The sequence below is a fragment of the Diabrotica undecimpunctata genome, chromosome 6, assembly GCF_040954645.1.
Source record: "Diabrotica undecimpunctata isolate CICGRU chromosome 6, icDiaUnde3, whole genome shotgun sequence".
In the NCBI taxonomy this organism is placed as follows: Eukaryota; Metazoa; Arthropoda; class Insecta; order Coleoptera; family Chrysomelidae; genus Diabrotica; species Diabrotica undecimpunctata.
The window spans coordinates 141,676,555-141,696,599 of NC_092808.1; the positions used below are offsets into that span (position 1 = coordinate 141,676,555).

The 20,045-nt window shown below is 33.7% G+C and overlaps 1 protein-coding gene across 1 annotated transcript in view; it reads left to right on the forward strand.

Annotated features, from left to right (window-relative positions):
* Positions 1-285: 285 nt before the first annotated feature.
* Positions 286-20,045, forward strand: part of Rga (CCR4-NOT transcription complex subunit regena) — a 47,728-nt gene continuing 27,968 nt past the window's right edge. Inside the window, exon 1 of the mRNA XM_072535552.1 lies at positions 286-764. Coding sequence (XP_072391653.1) covers positions 616-764 — 149 coding nt within the window. The 5' untranslated portion in view covers positions 286-615. The remainder of the gene's footprint in view (positions 765-20,045) is intronic.

Below are 20,045 nucleotides of genomic sequence, written 5' to 3' on the forward strand. Positions count from 1 at the left end.
TTTTTATTCTCCTAGAAGGTAGACAACTCACAATACGCTAAATATTGTAAATTTAATATTACATTACATCAGTTTATACAATTACTGTTTAAATGTACTTAACAATTGATAACATATAATGTATAAATATTATCTAATATTTGAACATGAATATTTTCATTTTTAGGCCAACCTAGCTGTTTAGCCGCAAATAAGAGTATTCAATTTTTTTCTGGTAAAGTGGCAAGTCGTGACTGAAATGTAAGGTGGCCACCAGCATGAGCGAAAAGACGAATGGAACTGTCAAAAAGACTTTTGACAGTTTGACAGATGGTTTCATTATCGCTTATTGTTGTAGGACAATAACATCTATAAAACAATTTGTTGTAATATTATATGCTGGAAGATCAATTTTATAATAAAAACACCAATATTTATATAAGTCTGCAGTATAGAAGTTGATCCTAACATCTAATTTGCATTTATAAGTGTCAATCTGTGAGTGTAGTGTTAAGGAGTACCATTATGTCTTTTTTGTGCTAGTTGTTTCTTACAAGGTTTTTTTGTAAAGAATTATTACGAACTTTTTGCTATTTTCGTTATGCTTGAATGTGGCCTGCTCCATAAGAGATAGCGATGGCGAATTTGAACTTTACAAGAAACATTGGAGGAAACAATCTTGGAAGAACAAGTGTTAGTTTCGGTAGTAATTCTATGTCTGGACATGTTACTCCTGTTCTCGGACAAAGAATACCTTCGGAGCGACGAGCCCTTCCTACTATGGGGTAAGTCGTTTTACACATTTTATTAAATTTTGGTTATAAGTTAGATTTATACTAAGCCTCTAAATTAGGACATTCTTAAAAGGTTGTGATGTTCACTACTAGTTTCATTAAATTAAAACTGTTTCATATATTCAAAAGCCTTTAAGTATTTCATTCATTTTTTTGGACTACAATCTACTTTATGAAGAGAATTAAGTATGGGGTTGAGGGTCTCTGGTGTCAAAGATCCAATGATCTTTTTTAATTAACATTAATGTTGAGTACTTTTGAATTAGGTTGTGAGATCTTTTTATTAGCATTCATTCTGTAGAGGTGATCTATAAATTTGTTTATATATACTAACAACTTCTGCTAGTACTAGGTAGCATTATTAGTTGTTTATGTACATTTGAATTTAGAGGTCTTGATGAAGTGTTTATCATTCATAAACACCTGCAGAATTTTGGCTTAAGATGTCATATGAATTTTATACTGTTAGGTATAGTGAACTCAAACTGATCAGGATACTAAATAATGCCATATATACCAAAATTCACTTTCTTAATAATTTTGATATTTTATCTTTCCATTAGCTACCTATTGTTGGTGTACCTTAGATGAAATTTGATTGTCTTTGTTTTAAATATATATTAGAAATATTTTAAGACTTTTTAAAAAATTGCAACCTGTATATAAGTACTCTTTCTTGTCCTGTATTGAGATTTATGAAAAGTAATCATACAAACAAGCTTTTAATTCTGCTATAGCTATCGGATAGATTTCAAAGATTACTTGTATTAAAGAATTTTACTTCCTATATTGATTAATCAGCATTGGTTTCATATATCTGAAGGGCATCAAATAGTATTCAGCCACTAAATTGGGGTTGTCCATTTTCTTAGGTTTCCAAATTTTTGGTTACCATTTACTAACTAGCTGATTTTAAAATATTCTTTTCTGACAGACCTCTAAAATAATTGTTTAGAATTTGGTGTTTTTCAAGAGTAAAAAGTTGTTTATAAGTGGTCTGTAGTAACAGACCACTTATAAACTAAGCATCTTGATTCTTGTCATTTCTCTCTGGTCATACTTTCAGAATTATGTTGATCACACAACTCGAGGGATGTATTTAATATTGGAAACATTAAATACTGTTTATTCATGTTAAAAATATAAAATCTTACACACATCAAATTTGTACAAAACCTTAATTAAAATTAAAATTATGTTGTAAATATTCCTGAATTGAATAAAAGGAATTTTTTATCATTTTTAATTTTATTTTCAAATTCCTTTTTGTGAGTTTCTTATATTTTCAGGCAGAACATTAAAACATTTTATTGCTCCATACCGTGGTCCATTTTGATACCTTTTCAAACTCCAATATGCTAGTATCATATTCTGTTTGTGCCTGATATCGTTATTGTGCTGATCTTCGTGACTTCTATAAAGATTGGTATTCCTCTTCGCGAATCAAAAGGTTTTCCAGAATGTACTGTACTGATACAGTAAGAATTCCCAATCTTTCATAACCCTGACAAACTACCCTAAATCACAAACCAGCAAGGACACCCTAAATCACACAGCAGCAGTGTCAGCTGCATGACTCCAGACAATGATAGAGTATGAAAGATGTGAGTGGAATATGGAGTGATACATATATATGATATAGTCTCCACTGGAGACTCTCCAGTGAGACATATTTTGAAAGATTTCTCAAAATAAAAAGATTTTTGTTTAGTTTTTTGCATAAGCTATTAATATGTGGGCCCCACTTAATTTTGGGTCCAAAATAAATCCTAAAAACCCAATCTTGCTGACTCCAGCATTCATATCACCTTAACATATTCTTAAAAACTTACCTAAAAATCAAAATAACCTAGATCATTTCAGAAAAAAACAGTTAAGATTTGATTTCAGTATAGTGCTTCCACTATTTGCTTATACATATTTAGTTCTATCAGGACTCCTCAGTCAAACAATGCATAAGCTCTAAACGTAAAATCCTTCTCCTTCAAAAAAAGTATTTATAAAACTGTTAGATGGCGCCATAGCATTTATATGTACTTAGTTATTTTTATAATTACTTCTTTTGACAGAAAATATTTGATTTCACATTTAGAGCTTCTGTATAGTCACTCTGAGGAGTCCTGATAGAATAAAATATGTTAAGTGAATAGTGGAAGCACTATACTAAAATCAAATCTTAACCATTTTTTATGTATTTTTATTTACTCAGTTCACAAAAGGTTCTTAACTAGATGATTTGATACGATGTTTAGTGCAAATTTAGATTCACCATGCAAGTCCATTTATCATGTGTTTTGCTTTGAAAATTGTAGAAGGCACAGATCTGGGCAATTATCTGAATTTTGATTTTCCAAAACTAATAAAGTTTCAGATTTCGACTGTTTATAAAAAATTTATTTATTACTTAGGAATGTTTCATTGTTTGAAATGGCTATAAACCTTCTTTATGGCTCTCTCCAATGATATTCAATCAGTATATATTGGGAAATTTGAGCTGGCATGTGGTATCATACACTATAAGATATCTCTCCCTCTAGTTGTTTCTTCATTACTGAGTGTTGAAGTTGAATGTTTCCTACCATACGAGCATCCATCCTGGGCTGCTCTCATGGATTCAGAGAATTTCTTGATATAAGGTTTATATGGGTGCGTTTATAGCTGAGATAATGAAAAATGTAGTTAAAACAATTAAAATGACACATATAATTGACTGCATCTGTGAATAGTAATGACATTTTAGTCTATCTGTAATAACTTTTATACTGATGTTTAGGTAACCTAAAGAGGGTATCACTGGAAGCTTATTTTTATACCTACCATGTTCATTGATACTCCTAGGTAAAAGATTACTAAAGTTTAGCCAATTTTTTTATTCTTATCCTACATAGTACATAATATGCGTCCTATGTTGTTTTAGATGTATTCATTTCTGAACTATCCTTTTATAAGTATTTATCTTCATAGGTCCAACAAGGTATTTATTTAAAGTGATCTGCGATCTTATAAATTTAGGTGATTTTTATATTTTAATTTGTACTTTTTTGTACCTTTCATTCTATATGTCCTACTAATCTTATAGGTTTTATTCTTACAAGTTGTATATTTGTAAATATATTAGTTTCAATGATATTATTTTTCCCTAACGTGGTAATTTTACAAATTGGAATGGAAGGCATTTTTATTTACCCTGATGCATACTTACAGTACCAAGATTATCTAATTGATAAGATAAGAATGTATGTAATTGTTCAAATACTAAAAGCATCTTACTGGCTATTAAAAATAAGTTTGTCCTAGCCTTCTTATTTTTATATAGTTAAAATAATCAGTAAAACCATACTATTTTTAATTTTATCTATCATTAAGGAAGTTTTATAATCTATAAAAGGAGATTAATTATATAAACAAAAATAACTGTTGATGTTAAAAACACCACACTATTATTTAAAAAATTTAAGTGCCAAACTGTTATTTATTTGTTGTGCAAACAGATAATTAAATTTTTATGATATGAAATGCAAGGTGATCAAAAATAAAAATAGGATGTTGACCTCGTGTCCTAATGTTAATTTTTTTTTATTTCTAAATCTCCATATATAAAGTTCAAAAATAAGAATTTTACTTGTGAATTAACCACAATTTAAAATTTATAAATACTTTCTTTTGAAGATCATCATCATAAGGGATGACACAATCCTTTGTGGATCTTTGTCTATTCACAGAAAAGTCCTGTCGATTCCTAGCAACTTTCCTCCATCTTCTGATCCTTAGAATCTTAAGATCTTTTTCACATCATCAATCCATCTTCTGAGCTGGGTTTGAGAATGTCAATTTCTTCATCTACTTGTCAATGGTCTTTATTGGACTTTATTTTGACTTATTGGTCTCTAAATCTTGTTTTTTCTTTATCAAAGAATAGGTAAGTATATAAGTAATAGAATGAAAAATGTTTGTCAAAAATGTTGAGAGACCTTATTTATGTCTAATCACAAAGCAGAAAATTTATAATGTATTACTTAAATTGAGAAAAAAGAGGAAATTAAAGGAAGATGGACAAAAACCCATAAATTCATCATTTCATATATGATAGGCATATATGATAGGCATCATAAGAATATTATGGTGAAAGTACCAGTATTTTTTGCCATTGGTGCTTTTTATATTATAAAAGAAGAAACATATTAGTCAAAACCCAAAAATTTAAGCTAATAAAGTCAGTGCCATTCATTAAACGAAGCTTTATTTGTTCTGTCATTACTCCTATCAATGTAAGTTCTACTATTCAGAATATATTAAAATCAGGAGTTTTAAGCAATATTCAAATGCTGTTGAAACATTTCCTCACAGATGCCATAAAATTGAAACACTCTAAAATTTGGTTTTTCAATGCTTAAAATGCAAATGCTATTTTTTTTTTGTTCATAGTGACTCCTAGGTATTTAGCTTTGTTTTTCCATTCAAAAGGTATATCCTGCTCTATAAGTTATTAGTGTCAGTTATCTCTACCTTTTTTTAACACAACTGCTTGGGTCTTCTCTTTGTTTACAACAGTCCTCTAGTGTGTCCAAAGCATTCTGTAGGTTTCTTACTGCTATGCATACAAATTTATCAACTGCATACTAACTCACCTCACTACTCTAGAGCAGTTTTATATGGAAATACAAGATTTTCCAAATTTGCACAAAAGTATTAGGTGCTTCTGCAATATTCCACAAAAGCATAACAATGATTGGCTTGCTAAAAGTGGGTGCGCATTGCTTTTCTAGCAACCAATCAACCTTAAAAAGTGATTTAAAATCAATTTTATAAAATGATAGTTTTCAATTTTTTTTCCATTTGTTAGATGCAGCCAGGGCAAACACTTTGGAAAACCCTGATCTGCTCTATTATCTATTTGTATCTGAATCTCACAAAAATTCATAAACTACAATTTTTATCACTTCAAGACATTGTCGATTGTAAGTTCTAGATAAAGGGGTCGTTTGCACTCATACATTTTGCTTCCTTAAAGATCTTGTTTGTACAGTCTAGGTCTATGTTTGTGGCTTTTGAATAGGTTTATGTTGCTGCTGTCTTTTGGCTAGAGGCCGTGCTTTAATAGATAATTGAACTTTATCCTCACTGTATCGCTTATGCTCTCTCACTAGACCTTTTATGTTTCTTTCTGAATTTCATCTGATTGCATGCTGATGACACTGTAATGATGTAAAGAAGTACATGTAACTGGGTACATGTGACACTAATAATAGAAAGTATTAACTATACTGCATAAATAAAAGTAAAATTGAAAAAGTACTTGTGTCTACTTTATAAAAATAAAAAAGATTCTATGTAGCAAATATTTCACATTAGCCCTAAAACTATGACTAAATCTTAACTAGCTAGCTTAGATAAGAGGACTTAGCTCCTCTGAGATGTGGAAGTATAGAAGATACCAAAGAAAGTTGAGCTATTAAAAGGATGAAGAAAGAAAATGAAGTTGACATGCAATAAAATAAAAAGACCTGCTATATTGCGAATGTATAGTTCTTCTCTTTATCTTCCATCACATTTACTCTCTTTAGTGATATATTGCAAAGCTGGTAATCAAAGACTATTGGAACTCTAGACCTAGAAAATGTAGAAAAAACTCATTCCATTAGGTATTGACCAATTGTGAGGAGCAGCTATGTCCATATTCAAATTATTAGTCATGAACAGTTTACTATTTCATATAACTTAAGATCATCTGCCTAATAAAAATTTGGAAAACTGAAAATACAAACAAATGTTGTTTATAACCAGATTGAAAATCAAGGGTCCAAGGTGAGATCCCTGAGGAACACCTGTTTTAAAATTTCTGCTAAACTTCATCATGCCTGGACTTTTACCCCTCTTCAATTGATTTACTGCATGTTTAACTTCACATTTATGAATTTGTGGACCGCGCATTTGTTCACTGTTGTTCGTATAATTATTTACGTGTTGGTCATTAAGAAGATTTTCTGCGTAATTCTACCAAGTTGCCTTCAGTTCATCTTGTCCAATATCGTCAGTGCATATCTGTCTCTCAAGAATATTAAAACTGTTTTTCTATAGATACCCGTTATTTGTTTTGCTTTTTTATGAACATTGTATAAATCATGCAGTCTTTCTGATTGGTCTCCTTATTCTTGAATCCATTTCTCTTTAGCTTCGCTTATTAAAGTCTTTATTGTACGATTCAGTGTTTTATACTGTTGATTTTTATCAAGCCCGTTATCCATGGTTTTATCTTTTCCGGCCTAAGGACATTTTTAGTAAATTTTCTTCAAGCGTATTCCAGATATCATTGGATGCATTTTGTTGGCTGGGATTGCTTTCCTGGCAAAGGTTGTCTATTTCTGTATTCATTTTCTAGTGTATTGATGGACATCTCATGTCAGGAATATTGTATTTTTGACTTTTACTTCTTTCTGCTCATAATTTGCAACAAAATCAACAGTTAGTAATTAAGGGATTATGGTCTGAGCCTATATCTCCTGGATGTGCTACAAAACGGGTTGTGCTATTTTGGTATCTTCTGTTAATCATAAAATGGTCAACCTGATCTCGCACAATTTTCTCTGTTGATCTTGTGGAGATTTCCAAGAGTAGAGTCTTCTAGGATGTAGTTTGTAGAAGGTCTTTATGACTAGATTTTCGTCCCGGCAAAAATGAATTCATATTTCACCTCGTTCGTTTCTCTTACCCAGACCATGAATACCGGCTACTCCGTTTACAGTACCGTTGCTAACTTTTGCGTTTAAATCGTCATGCCTTTGATGATTTGTTGAGATATAATGCGTGGAGAAAATACAGCATCTTTAATCATATAATTTAGGGCAAAATAGGACATAAAACAATTCTTTAGAGCAGTTGTTTCGGAAGTTAGAGCGGCCAAGATGATTGTCAACCTCCGTAATGGAGATGACATTTAAATAAAAACTTTTTCACGGTTGTGCTGACTATATAACTACTTGTCAATAGTTCCTCTTTATCTTTGGTTTGGGTGGCCATTCTTGTACCATGAGAAGCTAGGAAATAGATTAGTTACTCTCGACAGAGCCCCACATGTCAAACCTGGAGTGGAATGATAGTTCATATGTCCTACTTTCCACTCAGTCATGCTCACCTCACATATACACTTCAGCATGAAGAGCGCCTTGACCACGGCAAGGTTTCACCGCACTCGAAGGGGCTGGATGACCGTGGTAAAACTATAACTAATAAAATAAATACTAGGGTTACTATATTCCTTCTATTTGTTGGTTAAATATTTTAAGTTTAATGTGAGAGTATTATGGGTTTTTCTCCACCACTGAACATGTTTTCTTTTTAATTTTGGTAGGAAAATATCAAATAGCAGTGTGTATTTTTAAATAAACTCCTTGATACCAGTCCTTGTCGTCAAAACAACTGCCATGATTGTACTATTTAATATTTTCCATTACATTTGTTTTTCTACAATAGTTGTCGGAATAACTTACAAGTTAATTCACCTGAAAAGTAGCTGTTTAAGTAAATTGGTTTTCATTTAAACAACTTTGTGTATTTTTTAAATGAGCGGAATATATTTGCCTAATGACACCGATAATAAGGTTGTTTATATCACTTATACATTTAGATGTTGCAGGTGACAGTGTTTTGTATCAAAAATAAAGCCAAACAGGGGGATATAATATGTTAAAATGCACTTCAGAGTATTTAGACTTGCATAAGATGTGGATTACAGTGTAAGGGCGTCACTTTTTATAAATAATTCATCAGCTTTTATTACTTTCAGTCCAAAACAGAAAAATAAAATAAATATATTGCAGCCATCACGAGAGAGTATCTTTCTATTCTTCGTCAGATCAATGAAGCAAATATACGCTGGCATGCTGAACTCTATAGCTTTTTCTTTTATTTGTTTTATTATGAATACTACATCTGTTATAAACCGCCCTCTTGTAAAACCTTGTTGTTCTTCAGCATTAGTGATTTGCGTTTCCAATTTGTCCTTAAGAATACTTGTGAAAAGGATACAAAGGATACAATAACGGGCCACAAGAAATAAAGTAAAATAAAAGAGCAACTACGTGTTTGGGAAATATAAACCCTAAGGAAGATCTTTGGGCCTGTGCTTGATGGAACAGCAGGACAATATAGGATAATAACTAACACAGAGCTGGAAGATATGCAGAAACACCGGTGCGCAGCACTCCTCAGAAGACATTCTGACCAAAGAATAGTAAGTATGGGAAGGAGTCCCAACTGGAAGAAGACATAAGAGTAGAGCACAATATTTCCCACACTACATGTACTTTTTCTATTGTATTTACATTGCACCATATATTTTTTGGGAGAATTTTCCTGGTGAAGTTTGACAATAAAAGTAAAAGAAGAAGAAGAACTAACCGACACTATCGAAGCTGGCAATGGGGTAAGACAGGGAGATTCATTGAGTCCTCTATTGTTCAACCTGATTATGGATGAAATAATAAAAAAGTAAGAACTAAAAAAAGGTTACTAAATGGGAGAAAAACAACTTAAAATAATCTGCTATGCAGACGACGCAATACTACTCTCTCAAAGTGAAGAGGATTTACAACGTATGCCGCACCAATTTAATATAACCGCCAGAAAATTTAACATGGTTTCTCCAACGATATGGAGAAAATAATATAGGGAAAGAAATGAAAAGCAGAATTTACAAAACAGTCATCAGACCAATAATGACATACGCGGCAGAAACAGGACCTAACACAGACAGGACAAAAAAGATGTTAGAAACAGCGGAGATGAAAACACTTAAAAAAATTGATGGTAAGACACTATGGGACAGAGCTAGAAGTACAGATATACGACGTACATGCAAGGTGGATAGCATCAAGTACTGGATAAGAAATAGAAGAGTAGAATGGAACGGTCATATAAGCCGAATGACAACAAATAGAGTAGTAAAGACGGCAATTAGGAAGACGATCAGTAGGAAGACCACGAAAACGATGGAACGACAACTTACTGGAGGCACATTGAAAAACAGACAGAGTCTTGTCTACATAAAAAGAAGAAGTTAAAAAGAAGAAGAAGAAGAAGTTTGACAATATTTCTTGATAGTGATTTTTAAAACATCAAAAGGATGTATAGTTTATAATAAAAAAAATGGAATAGTAGCATAGCTGGCTGGTTACTAGATCACTTTGGTTACATGCCATTGAGTTCCCCATAGTAATGGTGTACGTGAATGACCTTGGCTCTGTGAAGAAGACAGACAGTGTGGAAAAGTAGTACAAGAAGTATAAGAATTGATATTCAATGACCAGAGGGTTGTGAGAAGTGGTCGTTTATCGCTAGATCTCTTCTTCTTTTCGATAGAAATAGACTTCAACGACCAGAGGGTAGCTTGAGAAGTGGTGGTCAATGACCAGAGGGTTGTAAGAATTGCCCACTTATTGCTTGATCTCTTCTTCCCTCGAATGCTGAGAAGGAGCAACCCGGTATGTTAAGTGCATAACTAAATTTTGTGGTTGGCGAAAAACTTTGTATTTCAAAAAAGTTTGGAGCTTTGTTTTATAAAATTTGTGGAGCCTGGCCTAGCCGAGCCTCATTTTTACTTTTGAAACTGTTCTGTTCTTTACACGTGATTTAATTGAAAAATAAAGAAAAAAATCTGTTAAATACATTAACATCTCACCATCTTTTCAACAATAATGTAACACATAATGGGGCTTGACTCATGTATACTTGGTAATAATACACGGATGATGGACTTTTAGTCCGAAAACATTCTGTAATGTAGCCCGAAAGGGTCTTTTTAATTATATACCTTTTAGAGGATATTTCAAAAACAGACACACGTCACTGTGTGCTTTCTAGAAGAAAAGAAGACGAAATTTAGCGATAAGCGATGAGTTCTGCACTTACCACATAGGGTGGCTCCTTTGCACCATTAAAGAGAAATAAGAAGAGATCAACCGGACAGCTTTTACAACCCTCTGGTCATTAACCACCACTTTTTTAGTTGCCCTCTGGTCAGCCAATTCCATCTCTATCGAAAAAAGAAGAGTTCTAGCTATAAGCGACCACTTCTCACAACGCTCTGGACATTGAAGACCAATTCTTGTACTTTTTCTCCGAGTTAAGGTTATCCAAGGACACCAACACCATCGACAACGGAGAACTCGATGGTATGATTACTAAAGAGGCCTAGTACCCCGTCAGCTATACTATAGATGACTTCGGCATTACGGAAGCAAGAAAATTCAGTTAAAATGAGATAAAATATATGTCTGCAGTTTTCAATTTTATTATTTCAGCTAGTAAAATAAAATCAGATGCCGTAAATAATAAAATAATTAAGGACAAAACATTGTGATTAAATATATTTAATAAAATTTCTACTTACTATTCAACTTATCAGGCGACGAAAACCTTTCCATTTCGTGTTTTGCCTACCAATTAGCAGAAGTGTGTTATTTATTTTAATTTTACTAATAGCATTGCTAATAGCTATAATTTTTTGGGTACAACACCTGATCCTTAAAACAAGAATCGTGTATACTCGTAGCGATTGGTTGAACATTCAGGTAGTCTTTAAATTATGATAAAGAAATCATATTTTTTAAAGTGATACTACATATATAAGAATACCCAATGCTACTATACGTAAAAGATCAGGAGTAGCAGACGTTATTGAAAAGAGTTACATCCCTTTATTTTTAATGACATCCACAATTCTTCGAAGCATGGTTTTTACCAAGTTCTGACAAAATTCTAATGTAAACGAATCCCATATTTCTTGCAATTTTTCCTTCAATTCGTTGATGGACCTGGCAGGATGTTTTCTCAAAGCTTTTTTTCTTTTCGCGCCACAAAGTCTCTATCGGGGACAAGTTGGGACTGTTAGAAACCCATTCCAGAAGTGGTATGCCATGGTCTTCAATCCATTTTAAACTCTTTTTTGATGTATGACAACCTGCGCCAGACAGGAAGACGAAAGACAAAATCTTCCTCTGATGTTAAACGGTTTTCCATAGTCAGTAAAAGAGATTCTTCTAAAATATTCAAATATTTGTCCGTGTTTACAATCCCATCGATAAGATGTAACTTTCCCACACCTTTAGACGACATGCTGTCCCAGATCATGACAGAAGCAGAAAATTTTTCATTTCTAGGTTTTGTGACAATCGAACCTGTAGTTTTGTATCTTCTGATTATATTTCTTACACTATAACGTGACAATTGCAATATATTCGCGATTTCCGAATTGTATTTTCCAGAATTAAAAAATCTAATATTGATTGAACAAATTTTCTCATCGATAACTTTACCTCGACCCATTGTACAATCCATAAACGGGAAAAAGCTTTACAATACTACAAAATACATTTCACATTATCGGACAGTATTATTGGTTTGATGTCATTTTTCCATAGCTACCTTTGGATTTAACGTAATTATGAAAAAATCAACGTATTCTATGTTGACATAAGTGAATGCATAGCCACAGCCAGGGTTTAGTGAATTTTTTTTTATTGTTGAAAATAAATAAAAAACCATAAGGGTAATGTTTTTAATAAATATTTATCCCTAACTGATATGGGAAGCAGCTCGTATATCTGACATCTTAAGGTAAGAAGAACGAGGAAATGCATAGTTTTTTTAAACAGAAAAATAAGAAATATCTTTCGATATTTTGAAAGCATCAATTCAGTTCTTACTTTTCTGGCACCAAAATGCCAATAATGCTATATTTGTTGTCAAAACTCAAAATCGAAATTTCATGTTATAGGTTGTGAAGATTGTTTTCGCGCGAGTAATTCTTCTTTTCTTCTTCTTCTTTTTATATAGACATGACTCTTGTCTGTTTTTCAATGTGCCTCCAGTAAGTTGTCGTTCCATCGTTTTCCTGGTCTTCCTACTGATCGTCTTCCTATTGGTTAATCGTCTCTTGCCGTCTTTACTACTCTATTTGTTGTCATTCGGCTTATGTGATCGTTCCATTCTACTGTTCTATTTCTTACCCAGTTCTTGATGTTCTCCACCTTGCATCTACGTCGTATATCTGTACTTCTAGCTCTGTCCCATACTGTCTTACCATCAATTTTTCATTTGTTTCAAGTGTTTTCATCTCTGCTGTTTCTAACATCCTTTTTCTTCTCTCTATGTCAGGTCTTTTTTCTGCCGCGTATGTCATTATTGGTCTGATGACTTGTTTGTAAATTTGTAAATTCTCCCGTTCATTTCTTTCCCGATATTTTTATTTCTCCATATTGTTTCATTCCGGCAGACTGCGGCTCTGTTTGTTCTATTCACTTGATCTTCCACTTTAGTTTCGAGATTTCCGTAGCTAGATAATGTGATGCCTAGATATTTAAACTTCATCATTTCTTCTATTATCTGACCTTCCAGCTCCAATTTACATCTTAGTAAATTTGCTGTTGTAACCATGCACAAGTTGTTTTTCTCCCATGTGGTATCCTTGTTTTGTTCTTACTTTTTTTATTATTTCATCCATAGTCAAGTTGAACAATAGAGGACTCAGGGAATCTCCCAGTCTTATCCCATTGCCAGCTTCAATAGAGTCGATTAGTTCTTCTTCTACTTTTACTTTTATTGTGTTGTTTTGGTAGATATTTTCGATCGTTTTAATTATTCCTAGAGGTTTTTCTCTTGCGTACAGTAAGTGGATAACGTCTTTTAATTTGACCCGGTCAAATGCCTTCTTAAGGTCCACGAAACATAGATATGCCGGTTTGTTGTGTTCTAATGATTTCTCTTGCACTCGCCTCATTATAAATATAGCGTCATTGCATGATCTTCCCGACCTAAAACCTTGTTGTTCTTCTGCTAGTGTTATAATTCCATTCAGTTTATTTGCTATCACTGTGGTTGTTAATTTTAGTGTTGTGTTTAATAAATTAATTCCTCTGTAATTTAGAGGTATTAGGATGTTTAATCTCCATTCTTGAGGAATTCTGTTTTGTTCTATTATTTTTTGGATTAGTGTTAATAGTTGTTTGGTCAGCTCTGGTACTCCGTACTTTAGGAGCTCGTTCGGTATTCTGTCCTCTCCTGGTGATTTTCTATTTTTTAATTTTCTTAATGCTTCCTTTACCTCTTCCTCCCCAATATTTATTTCTTCGTTCGTTGTCACCTGTGGTGTTGGTGGTTCATTACCGTCACATTTAGCAAATAGGGATCGAAAGCAGTCTACCCATGTTTCCTTCTGAATGTGTTTCGTTTTTATTAGTTGGTTCATCTTTTTTCTTTGTCCTCTGATCATTCTCCATATTACTTTTTGTGTTCCGTAGAAGTCGTGTTCCATCTGTTTTGAGAAGCTCTGCCAGTGTTCCCTTTTAATTTGTCTAACTAAAGTATTCGTTTCATTTCTGATTCGTTTATAGTGGTTGTATGCCTTATGTCGTAGTATGTATAAGGTTAAGGATAAGGTAAAACCTAAATGTGTGTTGTGTTCTGTATTGTAGAAAGGCTTTCTTCTTTTCTTCACATTTTGTCTTTACTTCGTCTCTAAACCATGGTGTTTTCTTTTTTGATATGTTAGTGTTCGTTACTTTCCTCTCTCTTGGTGTTTTCTTTTTTGATATGTTAGTGTTCGTTACTTTCCTCTCTCCAAGTGATTCTGTTGCTGTTTTAATTATGTTATTTTTGAGTTTTCACCTGCTTTCTTCGATGTTATCGTTTTCTAATATTTCATTCCCAGCGATCTTCTCTGATATTCTTTTCCTGTATAAGTATTCCGTGGATTCCGTATTTAGTCCTTCGACTTTGATTTTTGTTTTTTTTTTGGCGCCGCTGGCTTGGGTGGGAAGTATTTCAGGATGATTCTTATTTTACATAATACTAGGCTATGGTCGCTACCTACATCTGCTGAGTTGAGGCATCTTACGTCGATTATTTTCGATGGATGTATATCTCTGTTGGTTATAATATAATCTATCATAGATCTTTGTCCACGGGTGTTATTAAATGCATATTTGTGTTGGTCTTTGTGGTCAAAAAATGTGTTGTTTATTCTTAGGTCGTTATTCATGCAGAAGTTTATCATCAGTTCTCCATTTTCCTTTTTGACATCTTCTTTATGTTTTTGCTTAATTCCGGGTATTACTTGATTTCCTATTCGAGCGTTAAAATCCCCCAACATTATCATCTTACCTCTGACTTGATCTACTTCTTGTTGTAATTGGTCATAAAACGCTTCCCTTGTTGTTTGAAGCTTGTAATTTTCTGGGCCGTGTACTCCGATGATATTCAGGTCCTTCTTCTCCATTCTTATCTTTGCTGTTATTATTCTTTATTATATATTGGCACTCTTTGATGTGATTTTGGTACCTTTGGTGTATTATTAAGGCTACACCTTCTTTGGTTTTGTTTTCTTTTGCTACTCCACTGTCACTTCAAGCGTTGTTTCTGAGAGGCCGGTTCAATCTAAACAAAAAGTGATAATAAACATTTTTGTTCAAAATTAGCTACATTTATGATTTACGAGGGGGATTTTAGGGCGACGCCCATTGGTAGGAGTGGCATACATTTGTGCATCCTTTGTTTGACATTCTCAGTAAAATTCAGCTTGTTCGTATGAGAGTTAAAAAATCTGACGACTGGATTATTTAATAAAGACGGCTTTTATCTTACGGTTTCAATAATTCTCTATTATTGTGTAGAATACATTTTTTACAAGTTAAAGTAATTAGAGTTTTTGTTAACAAAACAAATTATCACTATAGATTGATTCTGTCAATTATCACTAAACACCTGCTATAAAAAAAACGTTCTTTTATAGATTATTTAGACAAAAGAAATTCGAACAAAAAGATTAGAGAAACCGTTTTATATTTTTGTGACAGTATTTTTTAATTATACCTTACGACTTACTGTACATTTGAACGTAATGTTCATGTTCTAGTTTCTGAAATAAAAACCCACAATTTTTTCGCCGTATCTAAATCCCGTTTTGTGTGAACTCTGCATATTGTTGTTACTGTAACGGGAAATTTGCATAAAAACTAAGAGATAAAAGTAGTGGTGAAATGTATTATTATGTACAAAATGATCCGTTAATGATGAGAGATAAGCTGGTCGTCTATTCCGTATATAAAAATATTACAATTTCGATTATACAGGTGTAATTAGAAGTTAACCCTCCGTTAGGCACGTGGTAAACTGAGATACGGTTGGTCACTCGGTTTACGATCGTAGACCATTTTATTTATATTATTAAACATAAAAGTTTCATAGTTTCAATAATAATACTGCATTAGGTATATTTGTTGAATTATTTTTAATGATACTGACCAGTTTTTATAACAAAAGGTTTACTTATTTCTTTACTAGACAATAAAAAGACTACTCCATACATTTTAAAATTTTTATTAACCATTAAAATTATTTTACTTTAATAAAAACTGTGGTGTAAATTTGACAAAAGAAGAATTGTTGTACCTAACAATACTTAGAACAAAATCACAGAAAATCACATAAATAAAAGTATTGTTAAAAAATTGTATGACTTAGAGACTACAGAAAACATCACATTTTTAGTCACGAAAACAATCATTGCAGATTTCTTTCATGTGGTTTTTGCATGCAAACGCTCCGCACTTCACACAAGACTTTCTAGAAGATTTGTTCAAATTTCGAGGACAAACATGGCAACGCCCGACATAATTCTGTGGTCGCACAGGGGGCTGAGGAGGATTATTTTCTATGACCAGCAGAGATTGAGCTCGCTTCCTCATTTCTCTTGGAAACCGAGGAATTGTTGATCTAACTTCAATTCCCAAGCATACTTTTCAAGAAAGTCACTGCGTTTTATTTTCTATTTGGGATTATTAGCCTAATACATGCAGATGGCATTTATTAGTAAATTAAACAAATTTTGTTTTTTTTTCTTGGATTTACGCCAGAAATATTCAATAAATTGTAAAACACAACCATTGGCCGACCAGGTGTATTTCTGGCGACATTATAATTCTGACACAATTGATCTACCATATCCACCGATTTTGGTGTTGTTATAATCAGTGATCATTACTGGCTTTTTATCATCCCTAGTATTTACATCTATAGTATCATCATTGTGCATGGAGGATACCAACACCACCGACTTACTTTTCTTTGGGACTTATGACACCATAGTACAATCAGCTTGGAAACCAAAAAGAGACGACTTTACTTTTCGATTTTTCTAGGACAGAAACTCTTGAGGAACCTCTAGTCCGTTTTATCTTACAGTACCCAAATATGTAAGTTTTTTTTTCAGTAAACTGTTGACCAATGATAAACTGATCAACCAGTTGTGTGCCGTAATATTACGACTGGTACCTGCGATGGGCTCTACCAACCGAAGAGTTATTTCGTTACTGGTATTTGCAAATTTGTATGGACCTTCTGACTGAGTTCCCACGTAAGTTTCCAAATTGAATGTGTAAAACGTTTTTGCTTCTAGCAGTCACCAGAGCAAATGTTTTAATGCCATATTTGGCTGGCTTCGTTGGGATGTACTGCTTAAACGCACAACGTCCCCTAAATGCTAATAGTTGTTCATCTACTGTAAGATACTCACTAGGAATGAAGTTATTTTGGAAATTCACCAAAAATATTTCCAGAAGTTCTCTAATGGGTGCAAGTTTATCAATTTCTCTTCGCTCTGTTCTTGTCACCACATCATCGAACCGTAGACATCATATGAGAAATCGAAACCTTTTCTCGCTCATTGCCAGGTAGCATGACTCAACCCCGGATCCTTGAGAATTATCAAGAATAATCAAGAACATGCACGAATTCCAGTTTCATTAGTTTGTCTACAATCTTGATTTCTTTGGTAATTGCTCCGTATCTTTTCAATAAAAATATTTGTCGAGACAGTTATTACTCTAATAACTGTTTCATCCAAAAATAACTTTAGGCAATCAATTTCAGTTTCAACAGTGCGAGCGTTTTCTTTTGTACCAGGCATAAGTTTGATGGGATTCTGAGAACGGATACGAACTTGTAAATTGGATCTATTCTTTTTCCATTTAGTCACCCTGACTTTCCTTATGTAAAAATTTGAAGGATGTGCTTTATCAGAGTCGTCTTCTTCTTCTTCAAGTGCCCTCTCCGCTACGGAGTTTGGCAATCATCATTGCTATTCGTATCTTTGAAGCTGTTGCTCTAAATAATTGGTTAGATGTACACTGAAACCAGTCTCTTAAATTGCGCAGCCAAGATATACGTCGTCTCTCTACGCTTCGTTTGCCCTGAATCTTTCCTTGGATAATTAACTGGAGCAATCGGTACTTTTTCCCTCTTATCACATGACCAAGATATTCCAACTTTCTTCTCTTAATGGTGATCAACAGCTCCCGTTCTTTGTTCATTCTTCGACGAACTACACTATTTGTTATTTTGTCTGTCCAAGGTATTTTCAAAATTCTTCTGTATATCCACATTTCGAAGGCCTCTAGTTTATCGGTATTGCTCTTGTTTAAAGTCCAAGTCAAAATGCTCAATTGAAGTGCCGAACACAAATAAATCCATAAATTTTAATAAGATATACAAGTGTTTAAAAGGAGGTGGTCTACGATTGTAGACCACGTACCTAACGGAGGGTTAATTAACCTGCACCTCGTTGCTGTGGCGCTTGAAACTTAAGTTAACACGTTCAGTAGAAAGACCATGGAAAAGGCGGAAAGACAGTATTCTGGTAGCACATGCGAATAAGAATGGGATATGTCTATATGAATGTACACTGTCCCACAAATGAACAGGAAGAAGACACTAAGGTAGCCTTTTATCAAGATCTAGAACGAATCTATGACTCTATACCAAGAAACGACATGAAAATGGTGATAGGCGACACAAACGCCAAGATCGGAAAAGAAGAAGAATACACAGGGATAATAGGGAAACATAGTTTGCATAGAGACACAAATGAGAATGGTCAGTTTCTAATAGATTTCGGAGCTGGAAAGAATATGATTATCAGTTCGACATGCTTCCCACATCGGGACATACATAAGGGCACCTGGATATCACCTGACGGAAATACGATCAATCAAATAGACCATATACTGGCTGAAAAAAGAATGGCGACGAGTATATTAGATGTAATTAGCAGACGTGGTGCAAGCTGTGACTCAGACCATCTGCTAGTACAGGCACGGTTTAGATGCAAAATCAGTCGACAGGTAAAGGAAAAATATCCAAAACAAGAAAAACTAAACTTAGACAACCTAAAAGTGTCTGAGGTACAAGAAAGATTTGAGAGAACAGTGGATGAAAAATTACTAGAAGAAAACAGAGCAGACTCCACAATAGAAAACCAATGGAACACAATAAGCAGTATCATACTCAACACAGCGAAAGAAGTCTTAGGAACAAAGACACAACGGAGAGAAGAAACATGGTTCGATGAAGAATGCAAACAAGCTATACAGGAAAGAAATGAAGCGCATAAGAATTACATACTCAGACGTACTAGAGAGAGAAAAACAGAACATGAGAACAAAAGACGAAGAGCAGATAAACTGTGCAGGCAGAAAAAGAGAAAGTATGAAAACCAACGGATACTAAACATAGAGAGGGAGTTTAAGGAAAACGAAACACGTAGCGCATACCAATTTATCAAACATCTAAGACAAGGATACAAACCGAGGACTAGCCTCCGCAAAAATAAGAAAGGTGAAATCATTAGCGATATGGACGAAATTAAGAGAACCTGGATGACATATTTTAAGGAATTACTAAACAAAGGGACACAACCACCATTACAACAACAGTGGCAGCAGCAGGCACGACAGGAGGTACAACAACAAGAACTGGGGAAAGATGGAGAAGAAAATGAATTAACTAGACCCCCAACGCTAGAGGAGGTCCAAACGGCAATCCACATACAAAAAAGCCATAAAGCACCGGGAATAGATAAAATACCGGCAGAACTACTCAAGCAAGGAGGAAGGAATTTGACACAACAGATGTACCAGCTAATACGAGAGATATGGATAGAAGAAGAAATTCCCCAACAATGGAAGAAAAGTATAATCTGCCCTATTCATAAAAAAGGAGACAAACTGTTGTGTCAGAATTATAGAGGCATCTCTTTACTTTGTTCGGGATACAAAATACTCACAAACATCATTAATCAAAGACTACAACCTCTCACGGAAAAAATCATCGGGGAATATCAAGCAGGGATTAGGCAAAATAGATCTACCATTGACCAACTATTTACAGTTAAACAAATACTAGCCAAAGCATGGGAATATGACATGGACGTTTACAATCTCT